The sequence below is a fragment of the Typopeltis vanoorti genome, chromosome 10 (assembly GCF_054136105.1).
Source record: "Typopeltis vanoorti isolate ZY-2024b chromosome 10, IOZ_Tvanoo_1.0, whole genome shotgun sequence".
Taxonomy (NCBI): Eukaryota; Metazoa; Arthropoda; class Arachnida; order Uropygi; family Thelyphonidae; genus Typopeltis; species Typopeltis vanoorti.
Genome location: NC_143558.1, coordinates 8151679 through 8177679, shown reverse-complemented (window position 1 = coordinate 8177679; position 26001 = coordinate 8151679). Strand labels below are relative to the sequence as shown.

The 26001-nt window shown below is 33.9% G+C and overlaps 1 protein-coding gene across 3 annotated transcripts in view; it reads right to left on the bottom strand.

The window, feature by feature from the left end:
• Myo81F (unconventional myosin 81F) overlaps window positions 1-26001 on the bottom strand; it is a 454212-nt gene that overhangs the window by 386879 nt on the left and 41332 nt on the right. The window contains exon 3 of one of the 3 annotated variants that reach the window (XM_090398885.1): window positions 333-395. The exons of 1 other annotated variant lie outside the window; for it this stretch is intronic. In XM_090398885.1, the coding sequence (XP_090255011.1) occupies window positions 333-395 (63 nt within the window). Of the gene's footprint in view, window positions 1-332; window positions 396-14535; window positions 15234-26001 lie in introns of those variants that run through there. One more of the 3 variants, XM_090398886.1, reaches the window with a different exon arrangement.

Below are 26001 nucleotides of genomic sequence, written 5' to 3'. Positions count from 1 at the left end.
CATATGTTCTTCTAGCTAGTTTTTGCAGAATGAAAACCCAAGATTTCCATAAGGGAACATGAGACCAGCTAAGCTTCAGATGAAAAGATCTTATAAAGGTTCTTTGGTAAGCAAAACTTGTGCATTGCTGGACCAAGTATATCCAAATAAGGAAATTGGGGAACTCAACATTGCAAAATTATTGCAACATTCTGTACTGTTGTTATGCCATTTTAATAAATACACTGCAGATACTTTTTGACTTACCCTCATATATGAATCAAAGTTTGCCCATTACTTTCGTTCATATTCAAAATAATAACAACAATGAAAAGTTAAGAAAAATGTCTCACCGTTTCATAAATACTAAGTTCTTTGTATGGATTAACAGCTACCAAGATAGTTCCAGTATATGTCTGATAGACTGTTAAAGATTTTATTTTTTAAAATAAAGTTTTACATACCATATAAAGTAAATGTTTCAACATGTTATGGACATACTAGCAAAGTATGCTAAACTTCTTAAAATGCTGTTATGAATAAAGTTAGTGTAATGAAATTTACTTAGAAATGAAACTGTTGGTTAACTGGGAATTCATTGTGAAATATGAAGTGTTAATGATTTGTTTAGAATAAGAATTTTTTATAAATTAAAAAACAATTTTGAAAGAATAATCCTTTCTTTTAGTGTTACACGGTGATCAGCATTCATTTTTGAAATTATGGATTCTACAACCGTGTTAGAATAACTCTTTTTATTATCCCGATGTTTCAATCTTCATATCAAGATCATCACCTGGAGCATACATGAATATACAATACAAGCTGTGTTACATTTCAAACTGCAAGCTAGAGAAACAATGATGTGATCGAATGCTACTCACTGGCATGACCTCTAGTGGGGGAAAAAAAAAATTACATCAAGCTAATTTAATTTTTGATTACATGAATAAACATTCTTGCTTACAGATGGTTTTCCTTCCAGTAACAGTGATGTCCTATTTCTATTATTACAATTTTTTTTTTAAATCAAAAATAACAAGATTATTTAAAAAATTAAGTCTTATTTTTCAGTATTAAAGTAAATAATACTTTAATACTGAAAAATACGGTATATACCGTATTAACTGCACCTGCAACATACATACATAGGAGAAACAGGACGCACAATTCCAATAAAAAAAAAAGAACATAAACGACACATCAAATATAATAATTATGGTGAAGCTGGCCTTTCTGATCATGCTCTGAACACCTTACATAGAATTGACTGGAAAAGCACTAGTTGTCTACATCACACCAAAACATGGTATGAACGCAAATTTAAGGAAACTTGTGAGATCATTATCAACCACCCCAGTCTAAACAATGATGATGGTCTAAAAATCCCATACATATGAAAAGCATATATTCGTCCCATGAATCCTTCCTCTCTAAGAACAACTATAAACAGGACTCTTGAAAATCCAGGATCCTAAATCTATAATGACAACTTTAATACTGAAAAATAGGACATGTTGTAATTTTTTAAATAATCTTTTTTTTTTTAATCAAAAATAACAATTGTAATAATAGAAATAGGACATCACTTACTGGAAGGAAAACCATCTGTAAGCAAGAATGTTTATTCATGTAATCAAAAATTAAATTAGCTTGATGTAATTTTTTTTTCTCCACTAGAGGTCATGCCAGTGAGTAGCATATGATCAAATCATTGTTTCTCTAGCTTACGGTTTGAAATGTAACGGAGCTTATATTGTATATTTATGTATGCTCCAGATGATGATCTTGATATGAAGATTGAAACATCGCGATAATAAAAAGAGTTATTCTAACACAGTTGTAGAATCCATAATTTGAAAGAATAACTTTTATGCTCTTTCAAAATTCTCTTACATCTTACACTGTCATTGCAGTGTAAAATAAGCTTTTATTATTACACCAATTTTGAGTTGAAAAACTAAACATTATCTTCAAAAATTGTAAAAAATTATTCTGAAATTGGAGATGAATGGTATTTTACAAATGATAAAACTTAACAGAACAAAAAAAAAAAAACTAAGGTCTACAATGATTCATTTTTTTTTAAAATCCAGATCAAGATAACAAACAGTTTCTTCTGTTAGAAATTCATAAAACATATTAATAACATCACGAAAATTTGAAATATTCACTACAAAGTGATAGCATCTCTGTAAATATTAGTTGAAAGAGAGAACCCTTCGTGCCTCTTTCAGCTATTTACAAGAGAATATGCCAGTGGAGGGGGGGTAAGAGAAAGAAAGAAAAGTAACATGTTTTCCATAATAGGAACTTGCAAAGATAACTAGGATTTGTGTGCTAAAATAACTGTTTTATCATCAGACCACCAAATTAATTGAAGACTCGTTAAGAGAGGTACTCACTATCAAAAATAATGCTCATTAAACCATGCCCTAACTGATTTACTGTTTTCTGCACTTGCACCCTCTTGCAATTCAATTATTTTTCACTCACTCACCCACCACTTTCTTAAGCAAAAAAATTTTATCCTCACTTCCCTGCTTGCACCCTCATAACCAGCTTTTTGATCTTGTCTACCTCCCTTCTACAGATTTTTTCCTCTTATGCATCAGGCTCACAAGGCATTCTCTCACTATCCTCAAACCTAACATTCCAGAAAACTGCAATTTCTGATTACAAAGTATATGATACTTGACAAGAAATTATATTTTAATCCTTTACGTAAGCAAACAAAGTTTTGAATGAAGAATCTTGACAATTAGTCTACTTATTAATATTTTGTGACACCTCCAAGGAGTCAAAAGACTCGTCGAGGGGAGGGCACCTACTCAACAACTCTCAGACTCCATCACTTCATCCACCAACTACACTAAACTGCTACTACCATCATCATATACACCAACACCATCCTACTGCCCACCACTAATATTTTTGTTTGAAAATTGCGTGTTCTGAAAGTCAATTTGTCTGTATGCAGAATTCCATCCACAAAAGGTTATTAACCTATTGCACATGTAAGTATTGTGGGTGGGGTAAGGATTAGGTAACCTGCTCTGGAGACTGACTATGGCACTTTGTTTTAAATCACTTCAAGCATTCAGTTAATAGGATTGTAGTCTCATATCAGGCAATGAAAATCATTTACCAAGCCTGTATACTAATTTGAGTTGGCATACACAAATACTGACATATAAATACACTAACCACCTGGCCTGGTTAGCCGAGTGGTTAGCGCAGCCGCTCTCCAGCCAAAAGGTTGCAGGTTCGAATCCCACCGTGGGCATGGATGTTTGTCTGTGAAAATACGAGTGGCAGTCGGTGGTAGATGGCGTTGGCATAGATGATGAAGGTAGTTGTGGTTGGTGATGACGGAGAGTTGTAGAGTAGGTACCCTCCCTCAATGAGTCTTTGGACTCCCTGGAGGTGTTATGTAATAATAATAATAATATTTCCAAACTGTGGAAATATTAATATCGATTCAAATCATTTTCCAAAAATTTTGCATTGTTGAAACCAAAGCAAAAAATCACCGACATATATCTGTAAGCATCCTAAATGTCAATGAGCCAGTGCAAGATATAATTTGTAAATCTTCTGTATGCTTTCTGACGAAGACAAAAATCTCAATGAAACAACATACTTTTGCAGAAGCTCCAAATATGAATGAAATCCAACCAGCTATAATAAGAGAAAAACGCATGCAAATATTCAAAAAAACAAAATTAGCAATTGTTTTAGCTATTGTGAGAAACACACACACAAAAAGCGTCTCTAAGTTCGATTGCTGTAGAAGTGAATAGTGACACTTATAGCTATGGTGACCATATGTCCTTTATTTAAGAGGACAGTCCTTTATTTCACTGCCCTGTCCTTTAGATTTATTTCAATTTCACAAAATAAAGGACATATTTTGTGAAATATGTCCTTTATTTTGTGAATTGAAATAAATAAATATCCTTTATTTTGTGAATTGAAATAGTAAATTGTATATTGAATATAGTAAATAGTAAGTCGAATATTGATGCCAATATATTTAAAGATGCAATTCATAAATTTTACCAAATCTGCATTGATTATTTAAATAACTGGGACAGCTCTTTTGTAGAAATGGAAGTATTCGAATGGATCCTACTACGAGAAATCCCTCTGTGGGTGAAGATCGAGGAAAGTATTTTGTTCAATTCCAGTCACTGGAACTTAAATATAAATGACAGCGAACTATTTGATGAAGTTTCGTGAGGTTATGTCACCAATGAAAAGATCGAAGAATGGTGACAAAATGACGAATGCTGTCAACGTAGATGGGCTGAAAATTTTAAATATGTCACAGATAAACACATATCTTTTAAAAACATTTTAAAAATCGTTGAATTTTGATTATGTCTCCCTGGGTCTAGTGCCCCGACTGAATATTTTTCAGGGGGGGGTATTAATGAGTATTTTTTATTAGTGAATAATATGTAGGGATCCCATTTTGAAAACAAAAAACCGAGACACAATAAATTTTGTAGAATTAAGGGTTAAGAGAAATAAATTTTATTTGTTAATGGGAACTACAATGTAAATACAATAAAATATAAACAACATGAGCCTTATGCGTATTGTATAGATGCATAATATCTGAAATTATATGAAAAATAAATTTATTTAATATAATTTAAAAATTAAAAAAATAAAAGCAAATTTATAATCAATTTTTAATATATTCCTCCTCTCTTCCTTACTCTGCCTCTTCTTGTACAGTACAGTTGGTCATTGCCTGTCCCATTTTACTGCTACTTGCAGAATCATTATTATATTTGGTTGAAGAATGGATTTTGTGCAAGAGTTGTCGATTCCTGGATACTATATCAAAAAACTCTGAACATGTTTCTGTAATGGGTTTTAACAAGCATGATAGATTTAACTGTGTCCAGTTGCAAGCGATTCCTTTCATTTGTCTATAACGAATTCATCAATGAAAAAATTCGTTCAATAGAAGCATTTGATTCTGGTAAGGTTAAAAAAAAATTATAATTGAAGCTATTTCACTGTAGGTAATTTGTTCCTTTTTAAAATGACCAAAGATTTCTTTCCACCTATCCTCAAGTTTACAACTGGCATTATTCCATTCATTAATTTTATACTCAGTTGCATACATTTTAACATGGCTGTACTCATCAAATAAGTTCTTTTCATTTAAGTTGAAATTTGGTAAGATGGTCTTAATTTCTTTGATACATTCCATTCTATGCGAACTAAGCTTGAGACAAAAGATTGCTAAAAATTACGGTCCACCAGACGAACGAAATAGATGCCGTGGTTGCGATTGGTTAAACATACAGTTGGGCGACTGTCTCCCTCATTCTGACATTCTTTTCTCCGGCTGAATGAAATGTATGGAACTAAATCGTTTTCCCAAAATTCTAACATTCCGGTAATTCACCGAACTACAAAATAAATATGTCTCTGCATTTTGTTTTGAAAACATACATTTTTAAAAGCACCAAAAATATTACGATTTCTACTTATTATTATTAGAAATGTTAATATTTATATATTCAAAAAAATCCGGGACATTTAGCGTCCCGAACTAAACCCATCGGGAAGCTGGGACAGAAGTAATAAAACAGGGACGTATGGAATCCCTAATAACATGTGGACCAGTGAAAAACACAATTAAGAATCGAAATATTGAAGCATGTATTTAAACCAAATGCAACCTTTGATATGAATTTTTAAAACACAAACCTGATTTATTAAAAAAAAAAAGTTCATTCTTGCGAAAAGTATCAAAATTAAAATTTTATTAAAGTAATAATATGATTGTTTCAAATGCTATGTATATGCTTATATTTCATAATAAATGTTATAAAGTTTTTTAGTTTTAGTGATACAGATAAACACAACCTGCTTTTTTTATTATGAAACAATTTGTCCTTTATTTTCTCCAAAAAAATATGGTCACCGTACTTATAGTAGAAGGTATTTCGAAACGAACTTTATGATTATCTACAATCTTTACCTTACTTGTATGTATATCCAGGAAAGTGAAACCTCATTTCCATTTTTTTTTAAATTTATATATTTATTATTATTATTATTATTTATTTATTTATTTATTTTGTGACGGGAACTTAATTTCAGTAAGTTCTTCTTGTTACATGTAAGTTAATATGGCGCTGAAATGAATCAAGTGGCTGCTAGCTGCTCTTGGGTGAACTTCAGAACGGCAATTTATAGCACTGTCGCAGAATTTTTTTAATTTCACCCACGAAAGGCCTTCAGTAACATTTCACTGACCTTAAATTGTACTTAAGATTATCTTCAAAGAAATATCTTTTATACATGCATAAATATATATATAAAAAAAAAAATAAACCTGACCTTAAATTGTACTTAAAATTATCTTCAAAGAAATATCGTAAAACAAACCAGGAAAGATTTATCTTTTATACATGCATAAATATAAAATAAAATAAAAAAATAAAAAAAAATCAACGACGCAAAGTGCGCCCTCTGTTGTTTTATATGCACGGGAGATTCGGGGAAAACAAATTTAAATCTTCAACTTTTATTTTAAAATAATATTTCGGACACCGTTTCAATAATGATAAAGAAATAAAAATAAAAAAAAATCAGCTAACGCCTTTTTTTTTTTTTTTTTTTTACAAAATAAAAATTCCACTGATAAATGTATATATTTATTTTTAAGATGTTAGTTAACACATACAGAGAATGTTACATATATCTGTCGCATAAAACAAACGAATAAATATTGAAGGAGAAATTTTAAATTTGGATTCATAAAGAACAGTATACTATGCTGCACCGTCCTTTTATTTATTTATTTTAAGCGAGCTGAATCACGACGTGGATAGCAGATTTGTAAAGAAAGTGGAGAATATGCTTAAAAACAATATCTTCGAAAGAAATTCCTCATAAGTTTTATTAAAACTATTCTTTCAAATTAGTATTCTACTTTTTGTAAAAAAAAAAAAAAAAATGGGTGCAGCTTCATGAGTATAAAATATGTCTGTCGTCTTTAATTTTATTTATTTTTCCCCGAAGCAGTGACCACATATCGTACTTTCATTCTTGTGTCTACGTCCGGAAGATTGCAAACGATCCAAACCTGCCAACGGGAGGAAGTGATATTTGATACCAAACGTCACACGCAGAGCAATTGTAAGGCGTTAGCACACAGACACGACGTGCATCAACGCAGAGCTCAACAGAAAAGATAAACCTCCCCAATGTAAACAGCAAAACAAATGCGAGTGAGTAAAATAATTGTGTTATTAATGCTTGAGAACGTATACTAGCATTATTAATGCTAGTATACTGTTCTTTATGAATCCAAATAACATTAATCATTAATGTTATTAATGATTAATTGACTGCAATAAAAGTGCGTATAGTTGCTATTTGTAGAATATTATATTTTGATAGGCTCAGCTTATTGCTGTATTAATATTTCTTTTGTATAATCTCTTACCAAACCCTCAATCTGTTTAAGGACATCTTTGGCAAAAATAAAAAATAGCAAAAGCTTCTTAAAATGAACAAAACTAAATCTGCCATCTAATTATGACTGACAAGATGGCGGATTCGACAATGGCCCCCTACACAAAACTTAACTCCAATAATAATAATAATAAACTTGTCACTATATTAAAACTTCAACAGCATGCCCTCAAAAATCGCAAAAAAAATCGTCTTCAATAATGGAGGGGGGGGGGGGGGAATGTTTACGATTTTTCTGGTTGCTTAGACACACGTTCTTACTTCCCTAAAATATCCGTAAGTAAAGGAAACGGTTATGTTTTTAAATACAGAAATCACTGTTTTTGTCACTTGTTTTTAAGCAGGTGATTAGAGAAGTGCATAATGCACTTCTGCATTATATACTTGATGCATGATGCCCCCCCCCCACATCACGATATTATGAAAACACTAAGCAATAATGTACTCAAATAACTGAGACTTACGTGGCTGAGCCGTATCGCGATGCATCACCCTTCTGGGAAAAAAAAGACCCAAATTTTAAGCCCAGGGCTGACGGTTTTATTTACTCCCTTAACTTACCCAGATCACAAACTCTAAACCAGTGCTTCCCAAATTGGGGGCCGTTAGTTTTGTTGAGGGCGCCGTGAAATAATGAAAACAAATTTTAAATGTTTTAAGACTAAGTAGATTAAGTTATTCTTTGACTAAGTTCTTTTTTTTTTATCTTAAAAGAAACGTATTTAATTTTTATTATTTCTTTTCTGTTATTTTTTTTTATGGAAAAAATCACACATCGGTGTTGGTTCACAAATGTTGCTTCCTGCGTATTTCGTGCATGAATAAAAAAAAACACCAACGCAAAGTGGCCCTCTGTTGTTTTATATGCACAGGAGATTAGTAAATATATCATCACCATCAACAACCATGGGTCCAATGCCAGTAGGTGTCTGATGCCATCTTGATATCATTCTTCCATTGCATTCTATTTTGTGCAAGATGACTCAGTTTGTGTATAGAGTTTCCGCACCATTTGACGGAAAATGAAGACCAAACATCTGTTTGGTCTTCCTCTTTTGTTCTTTCCTTCAGTCATTCCAAACAGCAACGTTTTTAATTTTCTCTCATCATTCATTCTACATATATGGCCAAATAGACGTAGTTTCCTTTTGATAATTTTCTGGCTCAGGTTTTCTTTTGGTTGTATTCGTCTGTAGATTTCCTCATTGTTCAATTTCTGTATTCAGCTTATTCTCAAGATCTTTCTATAGCACTTCCTCTCAAATGCCAATACCCTCTTTTCAGATTCTCTCAGGAGTACCCAGGCCATAGAATCCATAGATCATGCTGCTGAAGATACAGGTTTCTACGATGCACAGTTTAGTTTGCATCTTTATAGCTCGGCTCTTCCATATTTTGTCCATGGCTTTTAAAATAGTTGTTGCTCTGGTTATTCTAATTTTTATCTCTTTTTTGGGGTCCAGGTCATGGAGAGTTCTGCTAAACAATGGCCGTGAAAATATCTGTAGAAGATATGGAATGCGAAAACTGATCTTCTATAAGAAAATGGCTGAAGAGAGTCGAAGTTATTATGTATATCATCAATAAAAAAATAAAAAAAAAACATCGAATAGGACCAAAGTTCTCAAATTGTCTACGCCCGGTGTTCGTCAGAATAGGAACAAGATGTCACGTTGTAAAACTAGTCAAAATAAAACAATACTGTCATAGGCTTATTATGCAGTAAGCAGACTATATCGAGGGGAGAAACAGAGCCGGCACTAGGGTCTTTGCCGCCCGCATGCAGTCTATCTAAGCGCCCCTGTAACGATCCAGGCGTGTGTGGTTCTTTTACGATAATAAAAATTTAAATTATTTGAAATTTCTTAAATAAATTTTAACAGAACAGCCACACATTGGTTCATTAAATGTAACGAACCGGGGGTGTTGACTAGGCAGGATAATCATTAAAAACCCGAATATTCAAAAAATTCTCACAAGTTAAAGCAAATTTTGATAAAGCCACTTCACTTTAATCGTTGAATATAATGATACAGGGATTATAGCCTTCTCACCGACCCGAATCGCTAACAAAATTAAAATGAATTTTAATTAAAGTTAAAATTTATTTGAACTAAAGTTTAAAAAATTCTTGCATTTTACTAAATTCTTAGTAAATTATAAAAATTATTAAAAAAATTTTATAAGTGGAACTATCTTTTAGGAAAATAAAAGAAACTCAAGATAGATGAGAAAATAAGAAAAGAATTCAGAAATAATAATTACAACATTTTATTAATATTAATATAAGTATTCAAAAAATAAAATCTTTACAAAATAACAGAAAATAAATTAAATTACATAAATATACTTGAAATTTTTTTATTCAAATTTTAGGGTTCTTGATTTCATATTCACCAAATTAGAATAATGGTCTTAACGTCTAATTCCGCACATACATCATTTTCAATAGCTATTAACGCCAAACTAACAAGCCTTTTTTGTGACATACTTGTTCTTAAGTAGGTTTTAATCAATTTCAACTTGGAAAAGGAACGTTCACCGCTCGCTGCACTAACAGGTAAGGTTAATAGTATTCTTAAAGCAATTGAAAAGTTAGGGAAAGATAAATTATTGGACACAATAAAATTAAGAATATCGAAAGGGTTTTGAATATTGAAATTATCCTTTCGAAAAATATCCCGGAAAGCACATAACTCGTCATATAGTTCTATTGCATTTACGTCTTTATTGTCGCAGTCCTTCAAGAGAATCTCTAAATCGTCAAATTTTTTTCGTAAATCTTCGTTATTAATTTGTAGTAATCTATACAATAAATTGAAATTATCATAATATGTTTTTGGTTGTTCAAAACGTTCTATTAACGAACACATTGCAACGTCTAGAAGTGTATAAAACACATTCACTCTAAATTTATGTTCTGGCGATTGTGGCGTTTCGTCATGATACTCGTAGTCAAATTGTCGTGTCTTCTTTCGTCGTCGAACTTCCTTACCAGTTTTAAATTCTTGTTCTCCATCCACCTCTTCACTCAATTCTTTTTCCGTTTTTAGAACTTTTTTAAAATTTGTATCTGACCGATACTCTTGTAACGATATTTTTAAGTTTTCGATAGATTCTAAAGCAAGTGTAATATTCATATTTTTGTCTTGAAGCATTTTACTTACAGGCTTTATTCCGTTAAGTAAATCATGCCAAATTATAAGAGAACAAATAAATTTGTAGTCCTTCATTTTAGCACATAATGTTTGTGCTTCATACTGTTTCTTTATTAAAATTTTCATTATTTAAAATTTCAAAAAGTGCATCGTAAATTTCTCATAACTGATATCGTAGAGGGCGGATTGCATTAATTTTACTTTCCCATCGCGTTTCTGATGGCTGTTTCAATGTTAATTTTTACGACCTTTAAAAAGATTGCCCAACGTTTGTAAGAGAATGAAAAGAAATTGTATATTTCTTGAATAATTGCAAAGAAACTAATCGTATCTGCATTCACTTTGGCTGCATCGTTAATGATTAAATTTAGAGTATGAGCAGCACATGGTACGTAAAAAGCTGGAGGATTTTTGTTCAAAAGCAAATTTTGGAGCCCATATTTTTTCCCTTTCGTATTTGCCCCATTGTCAAACCTCGCATGTCTTCAATGGGAAGGTTCTATTTTTCCAGTTGTTCCATTATTGTTGCACATAAACCACGTCCTGTGGAATCTGATATATCTGCAAAACCTAAAACGTTTTCCCTGATCTTGACAATTCCCTTGTCACAGGAAACAAAGCGAATAATAATGGTCATTTGTTCTGTTTTACTTGCATCAGGTGTGCAGTCTAAAATTATGGAATAACATTTAGATTTTCGAATTGATAATAAAATTATATCCCTGATTGCGTTACTTAGTTTCCAATATTTCATTTTGACTGTCTTTACTCAAATAGTATACTTTATTGTTTCCTTGTAGGGCCCTTTCAACATGATTTTCCATAACGGGATCAAACTTCGCAAACAGTTCGACTAATTTTAAAAAATTGCCGTTATTCCTCTCATATAATTTATCAGATGATCCGCAAAAAGCTAAATTTTGGCTACCAAGGAATTTTATAATTTCAATCAAGCGTTCTAAAATACTGGTCCAATGTTTCTTTTCCATTTCATACATGCTTTGAGTCTGGCAATCAATAGTAGTTTTGTTTTTTAAATTTTTATCAAGTTCCTTCCATTTTAAGAAATTTTTCATGTGAGCTAAACTAGTCTCATGTCTATGCAAAGTTGTACTTACATTTCTCCAATCGTTATACCCTTCTACAAGACTACTTGTTTCAGTAGGTGCGAAAAGTTTGCAACAAAAGCAAAAAACAGAATTTAAAGTTTCGGAATAAATGAGCCATGTTCTTGGCACGAGCTCCCAGTTTTCCATTTTTCTATTATAATACGTGTTGCCAAATTTACGACCATATGTATCTCTGGGATATATTATACTTTTCTTTTGAACAGGCCCCATTTCAATTAAAACAGCTCGTAATTTTTCATCAATATTTCCTCATTCACCTGGATCTTCTAAATTTACAGACTAACGATGTGTTAGTTTCGTGGTCAACTACAACTAAATCTTCTCCTGTTTTTCACCTAAATCCTGCGTCTTGCATCTTGTTCAACAGGTGTAATAGTACTTTCATTCAAACTGGATGATGTGCACGGTTCGTCAACTCTGATTTCTGATGTATCGAGTTGGTTACAATCTGCATCAGAATATTTTAATATTTTAACAAATTTATTAAGAGCCCCAATTTATTTCTTAATAGCTGCTTCTTTCGCAGCATGACGCTTACGATTTTGTGCACCAGATAACTTTTTTTTTAATTTTTGATTCCATTTGTATTTTATATACCGACAAGAAATTATTACACAACACGACACAGAGACGAAATAATAGTCCGCGCTGCGCTACTTGGAATGAGAATTAACAATCTGAGATTTGCAGACACTGAAACTGTTAAATGAGGAAGGGAAGAGATTTGGACTTGTTATGAACTTGGAAAAAACAAAGACAATGGTATTTGGTGAGAAGAACATGAAACAAAAGATACAAGTGGGTGGAAATAATATAGAAAATGTAGAACAATTCACATATTTGGGAAGTAAAATGACGCATGATTTGGACTCTAAAAAAGAAATAAAGATCAGGATTGCAAAGGGAAGAACAAATCTGAGGGCCATGGATAACATCTGGAAAAGTAAAGTGATCAGTCTGCAAACAAAACTAAGAATACTGGAAACATACATCTTCAGCGGTGTACTGTATGGATCTGAAACGTGGGTAATAAATAAGAAATCAAGAAAAAGAATTCTGTCATTTGAAAGAACTTGTTACAGGAAGATTCTAAGAATAGGATGGGTACAGAAAATCACCAATGAAGAGCTCTATCAGAAGATACAACCAAAAAGAATCTAATGCAGAAGATTATAAAACGGAAGCTGCAATTATTTGGACACATCTGCAGAATGAGTGAGGACCGGAAGATAAAGACATTTATGTTTGGTATTTTGGATGGTTTAAACAGAAGAGGTAGACCGTACAGAGAATGGATAGACGACATAAAGGACTGGTGTGGAAAGGGTGTACAAAAACTGCGACACTGTGCACTGGACAAAGAAAGGTGGAAGAAGATAGTGAAACAGGCAGTGAGCCCATGATTCGTGATGATGATGATGACTGCGCTACTGTCAGTAGCCTATTGAAATGCGTACTGTTATAAATCTACTGTTGCTATCCTGTCATTACTGCGACATTTTAAAATTTTATTATTATTTCAACTTTGTATACTTGTGATGTCTTTTTTCTTTACTTTATTCTCCGTTATTCTAATGTAGCTGTGCGCGCTTTCTCTCTCACAGAATCTCTCTTGTTTATATTATTACTGCTGTGTTTACAAGAAAGTCAAATAACATTTATTTACATTACTATGAAATGGACACGAATTTAAACATTAAGGAGATTGCTTTCTCTATTCTTCTATAAAAACTCTTTAGCAAAATTTAGAACCTTTTTTCTTCAACTTTAAAATACCTTCTTTAACACAAAACGTTATCTACTCTCAGTTTACAAATTTTACTTATTAAACTCCAAGCTTACTCGCAAAGAGGTTACCTAAATCTCTCTGTTAAGTTATCTTTACAAATTTGATATCAACTTCTAACATACCAATTGAGGACTCTTAAGGACACTTCTTAACCTTATTAAACATATATCTTAAAAGTCTTTCTAATAAACTACAAGAGGAATTACAGTGGTATCTCGTTAATCCGAACCTCTTTAGTCCGAACCCTCCAGTAATCCGAACTGCGGTTTGAAAGAAAAAAAAAAGTTTTATTTATTACGTATTATTATTTTGTGTACTATTATTTTTATTTAATAATTATTATTTTAACTTTATTACAGTACAGTATTTTTTTTCATACTGTCGATTGTACGGTTATATTGTAGGCCTATTTTAATTTATTGTGTGTGTTCACGTTTGCTTTTTTATACTGTAGTACGTAGTGTATTGTCGGCATGAATCACCGAATTTGAAATGAATGAGCTAGAGAATGGATTAGAAGACGATGATGACGATAAAGAACTTGAAGAAAAAAAAGTAAAACATGGAGAGGCAGTTGACAGTTTTAATATATGTATAGATGTGCTAAGCAGAATGGTACGCCATTCCACAAAATTTTATTGCTAATGCAGCTCCGAGAAGAAGCATTCGAAAAAAATTGTATTCATATCTTGTACATACAAAACTAAATTTTTTACTAAAATAAACTTGTGTACTGTATTATTTTTTAAGTTTTACATTACAGTAGCTTTTTTTCTATTAGTTACTTCATTTATTTACAGAATTAAATTGATGTACCATTAGAATCTGATTATTTTTGTCTTAAACGCTAGTTATTGTTCTCTCTTGGGGGGGAATTCGCTAATCCGAACTTTTCGTTAATCCAAACGAGCCCGGTATTTGTTGGTTCGGATTAGCGAGATACTACTGTATATAAAAATTTTGAACTTACAAAGGCTCTGTATCTCACAATTAGTCAAAGTCTTTCACTAAAAGTTCTATGGCAATTCTTTCATCTCAGATTTTCATCTGGAATTTTGGCTTCGGCTATATCAATTGGGAATGTAGCGGGACTCGTACAGTTCCGGGAAAATGTTATTCTCCCACGGCGAAAAGAAAAACTTACGAGCGAAGGTACTTCGGGAAATTTGCCTCGCCTTTTCTCCTCTACTTGGGCTCGCCGAAAATGCCTGGACGACTGCCGTCTCAAGTAGCTTGAATTGCCGCCCCCAAGAAAAATGAAACTGTTGTCAACTGTCAATCAGGATCCATCTGGACTGGAAACTTTTCTCTTCTACGGCGTTTGGGACTTCTCCTTTCGGCAATTTGAAAGCCCTGTCTGTGGCCTAGAAGTCGTTTCTCTCTAGCGACGTCTCGAACCGAGAAGCTCCTTTCTGGAAGTGGAAAACTCCTCGCTCAACCAAAGTCTGGATCTGGGATGCTCTCTGACGATGTCTGGAACCTGGCAGCCTCTCCTGTCTCTCTGTGGACGTCTCTGGAACCGCCCCACTCCCTCTACTTCTGCAGCAATCTCTGGATCCGTGCAGCCCTTTCTGTTTGCTTCAGTCCCTTTTTATTATACCTCTTCTGAGACCTTGCATGAAGTTTGGCAACCCCCAAAGAATCAGTATGATTCTTTCATCTTAAGTTTCAAGTTCGGTACGCCTTTTGTTCTCCTCCGCTTTCTTTTAATTGTAAGTTACCGGCCATCGGAAAGTTGTTTGAACCTTTCTGACTGACTTAGCAGATGTTTACACTTAGCACCTGCAAGCCTTTCTCATACAAACAAATTTTAATAACAATCTTTCTAATGCCGCCATGCAGATCTATTAAATACAGCTTCGGCAATATAAACATTGCCTTTGTTTTTAACACTCTAACATATTCTTATTAAACCAGTATATACAGTTAACTTCCAGAGTGTTATTTACAATAACATCTAAAACAAACTATACAGAGACAAACAAAGTTTATTTTTACAATATTTACACGAGACTTAACCTAAGTAAACAATCGAATGTAATGTGCCTTGGAATATTTAAGCTACAATCGAGTTTTTACAGTACCGTATGACTGGTTACGTAGCAACAAATGTTTTGTACGAAAATTCGTTTCTGCGCATAAAAACCGTTCACCATTTCACTTTAGATTCTGCAGGCAAGCATTTAGCCTGCTCTCACTGCAAAATTGTAAACAGCCGACAATATACAATTTTTTTAAAATTTTTATTCGGTGTATCCGGCCTTATTTATTTTAATATTGATCATTCTAAGAATTTTTTGTTTTTATGATAAAAATTTTGTTTCTTAAAAATGAACTTATGACCCGTGTCCCCTTCGTAGCGGCGCCCGCATGTATCGCATGTCCGCTTCCGCCGGCCCTGGGAAGAAATATTTAATTGTAGTCACCCCCCCCCCCTTATCTTCAAGAGATGTATGTAGTATACTTTTTCCAACATTTCGTGGGTGGGAGTTCCATAAACCAATGAAAAAAATAAAATAACAGAAGCAATTACAGTACAGCCAATTGTGTGAAGGTGTCCTGCTGCCTTGGAGGCACGTACATCCCTTTTGTGATCATCTGTAAGAAGCGCCTCCGTCGCATAAAAAATTAATATCTTGAGAACAAATTCACGTCTGTACTATGTATCGTCCTCATAAAAACGCATATACTTCCGTCAGATATCGGGCTTCCTTGATCAACGCCGAGAAGATCAAGGTGATTCCAGAGATACTCTGGTCTTCTTCGATACCACTGTGAGGTTTATCAGATATTTATGTTAAACATTCATTTAGTAGTCTAATCACTACGGAATGATGACTACAGTCGCCCTCTATGCGAACCAAACAATGTCCAACATGAAAAGAAATCAATTTTATATCAAAAGACGCAAATCCACAAAGCTTTACCTGACATAAAACCTCTGATACCAAATCGATGAGACATGCACAAGGGCCATACGAAAAAATGCATGATGCTGAATGAATCTCAGAGAAAAGCGGTTGTAATTGGTCAACGATCATACATAGTTCAATTTTAATCGTGATTTTTCTGAACAATTGAAAATATCATAAATAGATGATGTAAATATCGAGTTATCTGTTCATAGATAGTGTCTAAGCAAGTATTAACTGCTACTGAACATAACATCCGTATATTATATTCTGTAATTATTGGATAAATAGTATACACCAGCGCAGAGGTTCTCATGTTTTTTTTTTTTTTTTAATTTTTCATTTAATAATTATAACAATTTACAACTGGGGAGGGGGGATTCTTGAAGTAAATGCTCCTTAATAAGGTTAATATTTTTCTGACAAAGTAGGCTTTTGACACTTATATATTGAAAAACTCAGTTGGGAATAATCCTTACTTTGTCTTCAGTTCTGGACATTAGTTTATAAATTTTTGGCAGCTCGTAGTCCCATGAGACGCATACTTGACGTAGGCTGCCTTCATTAACTCATGCAAGTAAGTATATCCCCGCAATAGTACAACACTGGTGCACCGGATGAGCATATTTGCACCATACGGTGTCATGTTTATTTCGGTCAAAGCTACACCCCCCACACACACACACACCTTAAAAAAACATCAGTAATGCGTAAAAATTCCCTGTCCCTGAATCCATTGCTGAAAACGGAAAATCCTGGACACGCCTATGTCGTGTCCCTTACAAGAGCAACATCCCCACCCCAGTATAATCTGAAACTGTGCAGTTTGAAAGAGATCCGTTTTACACTACGATTTGTATAACAACATATACTTGTAGTTAAAGCTTCAATATAATGTCTACTGTGTTTCTATAAACACAAAACCACAACAACGAGGTATTTGACTAATCGTTGGTCAAATTGTCCATGTGGACTCACTGACTATACACTAAAGAATAGCAGCTACTGATGGCCTAAGTAAAAATAAAGGCTTACAGGAAGCAAATACACTTTTAAATATCGTAATTTATTATTTTTTAAATTTTATTTATTATTTTTTTAGAGCGATTAAGAGGTAACTAGGCCTAGGCCAATTACGGAAAACTTGCGCACCGTTGGACCAAGTGTACTTAAAACCATAGGAACTTTCTTAACAAACATGTATTTTATATTCCGGGTTGAGTCCACTGATTAGGGGTTATAGGCTGGGCTCCAGAAATAAAACTTAAATCCATCAGCCATAAAAAAAAAAAAAATTTACAAACCCAAAGTATCGGTCTACTATATAATGCTAAACGATGTTTAAAAAAAAAAAAAAAAAGAAAGAAAACTAAATGTTATGTTTGCAAAACAAAGAAATGGATTTTTAAATTCTCACTATACATTATACGTAAGTATCTGGAATATCTTTCCTTTTAATTTGAGTTTAAAATACACCATACTGTTTATTCCTCACACATATGGGTCGCCCACCTGAATAAGATGCAGGACCTCCTTTCGGTGGGTTGATTGGGCAATCCTACGGGACATACGTAGGATTGCTGTAGGATACTTCGCGATTAGTCTTCTGACTCCATGGAGACGCCATTATAATAATAATATAATACTTTCCACAAGTATTCCATAGCAATCAATGAGAATTTTGGACCATTTTTCCTGTGGGCATGTAAACGAGGTCCTGGACTGTTGTGAGGCGGATGTCGTTTGACTTCACCAGAAGCTCCAGTTCATCGCAGAGATTTTCAACAGGGTTGAGATCAGGACAAACAGGACCATTCGTTCACACCCCCACCTCCGAATATCATAGTTGGGGTTGTGTACTCTGGTAAGAGACGTTCACCGGGCATCCACCACACCCATACTCGTTGGTTCGTCAATCTGCTCAGTAGAAGGGTATAGCGTGATTCGTTGCTCAATAACACAGATTTCCAAGCTTCAATGTCCCGCTGTGCATGCTCTTTTCACCATTGAAGCCGACGTCGCATGTTGGTTCTGGTGGGGCTTGCATATTGCAGTCCTACCAAGGAAACTCATGTTGTGTCTCTCGGTTCTGAATGTTATTGAGCAGATTCGTGTTCCAGTCGATGCCCGAAACTCCGCATTCAATGTGTCGACCGACGAAGTGGGTTTTTACACATCATTGGTAGCACCCAGGCCACTTTCGATCTTTATTGAGGTCTCATGAGTGAGAGCCAGACCCAGAAGATGATGTCTCCGGTTTCGACCTCCAACAAAAGTCGAAATCGGTCTGAGTAGTGGCTCTTCCTATAATGCATAGCATTATACACGTCCGAAAGGGACGTGTTTTGCATTATGAGATAATAAATCCATTGATGTGAAGTCATTAATCTCTATATAAAGTAGTCCAGTCCTGAAGATACTTCACAAACTCTGCTTACACTTGGATAAAGAATTAAACTAAAAAAGTAATTTCTTGGCATCTTTAATTTATAATATAACCAAGTGAGAATTTTTTTAAATGTACAGACGTACTACAGTATTTAATTAGATTTTACCAATTTTAATGTGTTTATGAAAGTATACTGTGAGAAAAGTGTGATTAGTTTTTTTGTTTGCCTTTATTCCCACCGACTTAAGGTTTATTGGTGAACCTATAGTACAATCGTACTATTCACAAACATCCAATGTCCACAGCGAGATTCGAACTGCAGTCTGTTGGTTGGTGATCAGATACGCTAATCACTCGGCCAACAAATTACATATGTATTGGAAATAATGACTGTCACGTTTCGCGCACACTTAAAGTGTGTGAGATTTCCGTATTCAAGTAAATCGCAGTAATTATGGCGGCTCATTTTCCTTGCTTTATGACAGAAACGAAAGCCGGAAGGTGTGACGCGTAGTGGAGTGAAAACTATAATGCTGTGAAAACATTATGGGATTTTTGGAATTCTGAAGCGGATATGTGGGCAGTTTTTTTCATATAGAAATAAAAACTTTTAAAAGTTATGAATTGTTATATTGCGACAGAACTCTTTGGGGGGGGGGGAGAAAGCGGGATCAGGTTGAGTTTTTAATTATTACGAAGAAAAAAAAACGAGAAAGAACAGACTTTCACATAGAAAGAAAAAAAAATAAAGCTCTGAAGCTTCTAGGAGATAACAGAATGGGATGAAAACCCTCCACCTCCGTATGAGACGGGCTAGCTCAACTTTAATTGAAAGCCCCTGATAAAGGTTCCTCGGGTCATAGACGGGAGTTTAATCATTTACAAAAAATACCTTCGCTTTTTAATTTCTTTTAAATTTACACAGTTGTGAATTTTGAGTTGAACATTAAATACACGATGTGTATTTAATGTCAACGAGCCAATTCTGAGTATGTGCACACGCTTGTGATTACGACTTAAAATCAAAGCCAACATAATATGTAACAGATCGAGCATGTTACTGATGCTTATAATTGGAATACAGGTAACCCTCGTATAACGCGGTTTCGATATAAGACGGTCTACAAACTGTAGTAACCCTTCATCTTTTCGTATATTTTTCAACGCGAGACTTAAAAATCAAATTTTATCTTCGTTAAATTTGCGTCTGCCCGTATCGCGCATGCAGTTATATGTAGCGAATTTATATTAGGGGAAATACCCCTTAGCACGCATGTACGTCAAATCTTTACCGTATAAAGCATTTATTGTTGAAAATTATCTTAGTTTTCTGCCAGGAAAGCGTATTAATAATCATAAATGTGTTAATCTCAAGCTGAACACTTTTTTTTTTTTTTTTTTGGCGAGTTACATACAATATGTAATGGTTTTTTTATGTAAAAAAAATATTTTTATAGTAATGGCCATTTAGAGCGCTTTTGCGATATGGTTGAAAACGAAATTAGTGAATTAATTGATGGAGAAATAGATTTAAATGAGGAGGAACTGGTACAATTAATAGATGACGTCGAACCAAATGGCGGGGAAAGTTTTGCCGAAGATTCTAATTGTGATGAATCCGTTAAAGAATTCAGTTTAAAGAAATTAGCAGAAGGATTGGACTTGGAAAGAAAGTTAGGAAGTTATTTTACTTCCTAACTTTTGGATATTTGTTTAGCTCCGTATTATGAACTTAATAAAAAATTGCAGCATAGTGGTAAGCAGGATCTTATTGACTTCTTGATAACTAAACCAACCGAAGTATGCAATGAGAATTATACAAATGATGTCCAAGAGATTTCAAGTGAGGACGACGTCCGGCCACTCGTAAATAAAGAACATCTACGAAATGTTCGTTTTGAAGAGAGTGATGACGATTAAAATATACGCTTTATTTTATTTTGCCTAAAACATTTATGTATTATGTGCAATGAAGTTCACGTACAATTTATAATTTTTTATAATTGTATACTATGTATTTGTTTCATAGTTTATTTCTGTTCTTAACATGAAAGTTAAATATTTTCGTTACATGAATTACCTGAATTAAATAAAAAAAAAATTTTTGTTGGATATGTCACTGTTGTTTTATAATTAAAAAAAAAAAAACGATTTCGGAACCTAACACTACTTTTTCTATGTGATCTGAGTCTCGCATTACGCGATTTATATAACGCGGCATTTTTGTGGAACCTAACATCCGCGTTATACGAGGATTACCTGTACTTGGATTTTTTTGCAACAGCCAACGCTTTAATGTGGTTGTACAATTATCATAACATGGACATTTATAGTCCACTATTTCTACCGACTCACTTTTTTGTACTATTTTTCCATATAAGCCGGCATGGTATCGCTTCGGCTCTCCAACCAGCAGATCGTGGGTTGTGAAGGTTTTTAGGGATGAACGATTGAAGAGAATGTAAAGGTTCTATTTTCTAGAAAAGAATTTCCGGATATAACCCTTTACTTACTACGATACTATAATCGTACGTATGATAGATTTATGATCTTTTGTAGGAGGGATATTACTGTATATCCAACAGAATGCATCATTCTGTTTGTACCTTAAATAGATTGTCAATAGTCGTATTTCCGTTTTTTTTTTTTTTCTATTCAGAAGGTTTTTTTTTTTTTAATGCATTCAAAGCAAAAAAGAATATAACAGAGCTTCAGCTGATTCTAGGCGAGCTGTGCTTGATTCTATTAATTTCAGAATTTTCTGAAACAATGTTTTGGTTTTCACAGTCGGTTCCATAACACCAATGCAACTTTGTAAGAACAAATTCTAAAAGCGATCAACTAAATAAAAACATCTGTCCTCAACAGAACTCCTTTTAGTTCTTTTAGTGGCAGTCATGTAATACCAATAAAAGGATGACACGTGAATTCCAGGTATTTGTTCTTCTATAATATTTAAATATTAGGTGAAAATGCTAATTTTTATTATATTATACCCCACACAGGAGAGGTTGCAAAAATCTGTGGTGCGTCAATGTCGTATGTAGTCATTAGTAAGTACTTTTTGTTTTCTTTTTATAATAATTTTTGAAGCAAACTGCCAATACAACACGCGATTTTTTTTTTTTTTTTAAATCCTATCCTTTATCGATAGACAAAGAAAATACCTCCCTGGAATTTCGATTATGTTTTGGCAAAGCAAATACCAGATAAAAGGGATTGTTATTTTAACTGCATCTTTTGCTATGAGATTACCAAAGCAGGATGGCGAGGGGTGGGGGTATTCAGTTTCATTGCTGGCTTGTGTACATGCATGTCGTTCTTATTTAAATTTCTGTTTAGCTATGGATACTACCCAATAAAGCTTTACTTCTAAATCAAAAAATTCTAATTTAAAAAAATAATAATACGGAACAAAGTTATCAGATGATTAAGCAACTTCAATTAATTCACAGAATTATTTAAAGATATTAAACTTCACATAAAATTAATGTCTTCATTTTAAGGGAAGCACACCCGATATAAGTACAGGCAAGTGATGATTATAAGAATAAATATCGAGTACGCTGAAGGCCGTAGAATCAGATTGGCTGTTGGCTTGTACAAATCATTCGTCAAATGAAACTCGTTTATTGTTTGTTTAGGGGGGGGGGGGATTCAACAAGGAAACAAATGAGTTTTTACGAATTTAAGTAAATATGTCCCTTTGTTTGTATTACTACAAACACAAATTATGTAACCGAATTCTAGAAAGGGATCATCCAACACCTGCCGTTCGTGATATTTAAGACTTTCCTCTGGTTTTAATGATTGTTTATTCTTCATGTCAAGGTATTCTATCCAAAGAAACAGGAACATAGGTTAATGAATTGTGAAAGTATGGAATCAATCCAATGCGGCTTCCTCTTTCCCTTTCCGAATGCTTTAGTATTTCCTTTGCTCTTCCTCTAATAACATTCCGTCCATTTGTGTTTATCTAATTCGATAAAACGCATTTCCATATAACACTATCTGCTAATTACGACTCATTTGTTGCATAATTTATTCTTTTTTTGCGTGATTAGTACATGCAATACCGGAATACGCAAGTTGGGTTCCATAATACCAATAACGTTTGGACTAACTGGTTCACTGAATATTTATACTTTTTTTCTTTTCTTTTTTATACTTCAGACTGCACTTCATATACTGAATTCATAATGTCACGTAATAATATAAAAAAAAAAAAAAAAAAAACCAAGGAGGCTAGTGAATAGTCCTTATCGTAATAGAAACGCAGTTACCAAAATTATTTACATATGAAAAAAAAAAAACCATCAAGAAATAGTTTCAGGGAGTCTGAATTTAAATAAATCGAAAACACGGCAAACGCGAGTGGTAAAAGCATCAACGGAAGCGGTCAAACTACGGAAATTCTAGAAATACTAGGATGATTCAAAATGTAACTGACGTCTGTCACCTCTACAGAGATTAGTAATCTTTAAAAACAGGGTGGGGAGGGGGGAGGGAGGAGTATTTTTGGATCTAAATACTGGATATGATAGTAACGTAAGTATATTTACTGCCAGAAATGAACACTTCCGTTGGAAATATTCGGTTCCTTATTTGATAATAATGATAAAAATATATTTATTGTGATTATCTAGTTTCAAAATTAATAATACGCAAGATTTCGGAATTTAACTTCTGCACAGGGTGACTATGCTTTTCAAGATGCCTCAGAAATCCAATGGGCAGGATGGAGATCACAAACTAGACAATAAAACTGATTTAACATTTAAAGACAACCAAGAAATACTGACAACAGAGTGAGAGTCGAACCTACAACCTGTGGCTGGAAAGAGGAAATGCTATTCGGTCAGTCAAACACGCTGGCTCAATCCCGTATCAATTTAAATTTAGTATTATTATTCACTTCAGCTGTTTAGAAGGAAGCTGAAATGAAATTATTATTGTTAGCAGAGCTAATCTCAGGTGGTCTGGTCACTTAAACAGAATGGGAGAGGAAAGATTAGCAAAACAAGTGTTCTTTGCCAAGTTGGCAGGAAAAGACCCAGAGGAAGACCAAGATATAGGTGGATTGATATGGTACAAAGTGCCTTGGACGACAGAAATATAAGATCTGATAATATTGGAGTCTTCACAAGTAACAGACTGATCTGGAGGAAAATTGTACATAGGAAGTTAGTAATGATGCAAGTTTTTCATGTAGTACTATCATATCCTGTACACCCCTTGAGAGTACATGTCAGGAATTTGATGATGATGACACATCCAGGGAGTCCAATGACTCATCGAGGGAGTGCACCTACTCCACCACTCAATCCACCAACTATAACGAACCGCAACTACCATCATCATCTACACCAACGCCATCTACTGTCCACCACTTTCACAGACAATCATAAACATCCATGCCTACGGCGGGATTCGAACCCTCAACCATTTGGGTGGAAAACGGATACGCTAACCACTCGGCCAACCAAGCCAGCAAATATACCAACTCATCAAATAAATCTTTCCTCTACTTACTTTTTCTAATCATTTACTTTTATTACTTTGCAACACGTTTCTCTGAAAACTGCAGTTGTAAAATTCTTAGCTGGTGTAATAATCTTAATCGGTGAGTTTCTTATTCTGGTAACTTAATTTTAACAAGTCGTTTTAAGTTTAAAAAAAAACAAAAAAAAACGAGACGATTTATTGTAAAAGTAATTTTCTTTCTTCTCCACTGTCGACATTTGCTCTCATAAATAACATTATTCAATTCTCCACCTACCTCTCCCCGTCGAACGATATATAGTCATTAATCGCTTCGTGGAGGAAATAGTGATCCTTCCCACCCTCCCTGCTTAACATGGCTGAGAAATGAAAGGTCGGTGTCTGTTGCAACAAACCGGGTTTACTCCTCATACCGGTAGTTAGGGGAAATAACGGGCCTGCCTTACCTAACAGGAAATGGGAAGCTGAACAAATTCTAAGCTTTTTTTTTTTTTGACATGACCTATTTTCCGGAAATATATTTTGCACATGACAGAGAGGAATGTAAAATCGTTTAATCCGCGATGGACAATATACGCATACATAAAAAAAAAAAAAAAAAAAAAAAGGGAGGGCGATGACAACTCAATAAGTGATTGATGCCAAGAAAACTGGAAGCTCAACAGCACACGGAAGAATAAAAAATATACAAAAGTTGAGCCCTTACGCGTCGCAGTATTGATCATTCATGCCGTCAGCAGTGCTTGGCGTAATCAATAGCAAATATCTTACTGTTTCTTTCTTTCTTTCCATCCAATTATTCTACAATAAAAATGTTCAGTAATATCTTCGACGAATTTGAATCAACCTCGAAGCACGGACTTCAAAACCGCCCAAGTTAATAGGATGGGAGAGCTTTCAATGTTAACTCAGCAGATTCTAGTCTTAATGGGAGTGGGGATTTTTTTATTTTTTCCACAACAAGTATCAAGATGGCGAATCTCCTAAATTAGAATCTCTGAAAACATTGCTGCGTTCAGCAGTAAATAGTTGAAACCAAGCAACGAAATTTTGTGTGAAATCGTCAAGTTCGACTATTGATTCGAATTAGTCTGTTTTCCCACGTGTATAATACAAAAGCTCCACTGAGAGAGAGAAAAATGGCGTAGCTACCATACGAGATTAAGAGGCCTCACGGAAAGTGCTCGAGGGGAGAGTGAACTACTGAAAAAATCATGTTATGAGGAACCAAAAAAAAGTAGTTAGGTCAACACATAGAGGAGGCACCTAAAAATGAACTTGGTGTCAAATGGAGCTAACTTTCAATATATAAATATTAAAATTGATTATATATTACCAAATATCTGAATAGACGTATTAAAAAAATGTAAATTTCATTACATCGCTAAAGAGTGTAACATTTTTATGAAAAAAAATTATATGAAAAAACATTTATGTCTAGGTGTTTATCAGAAATTTCCAGACCCCCCCCGCCTCGTAGCCTGAGCACGATAAAGGTTGCTCAAGTATAAACAAATCTACAGAAAGCTCACTCTTTCAGGGATCAAAAACTTTTCTCAAATATAATCACGTGATTATGTTTGCGAAAAAAATATGTTCGAGAAACATTTTTTTTTTGTACTTCCTTTTACAA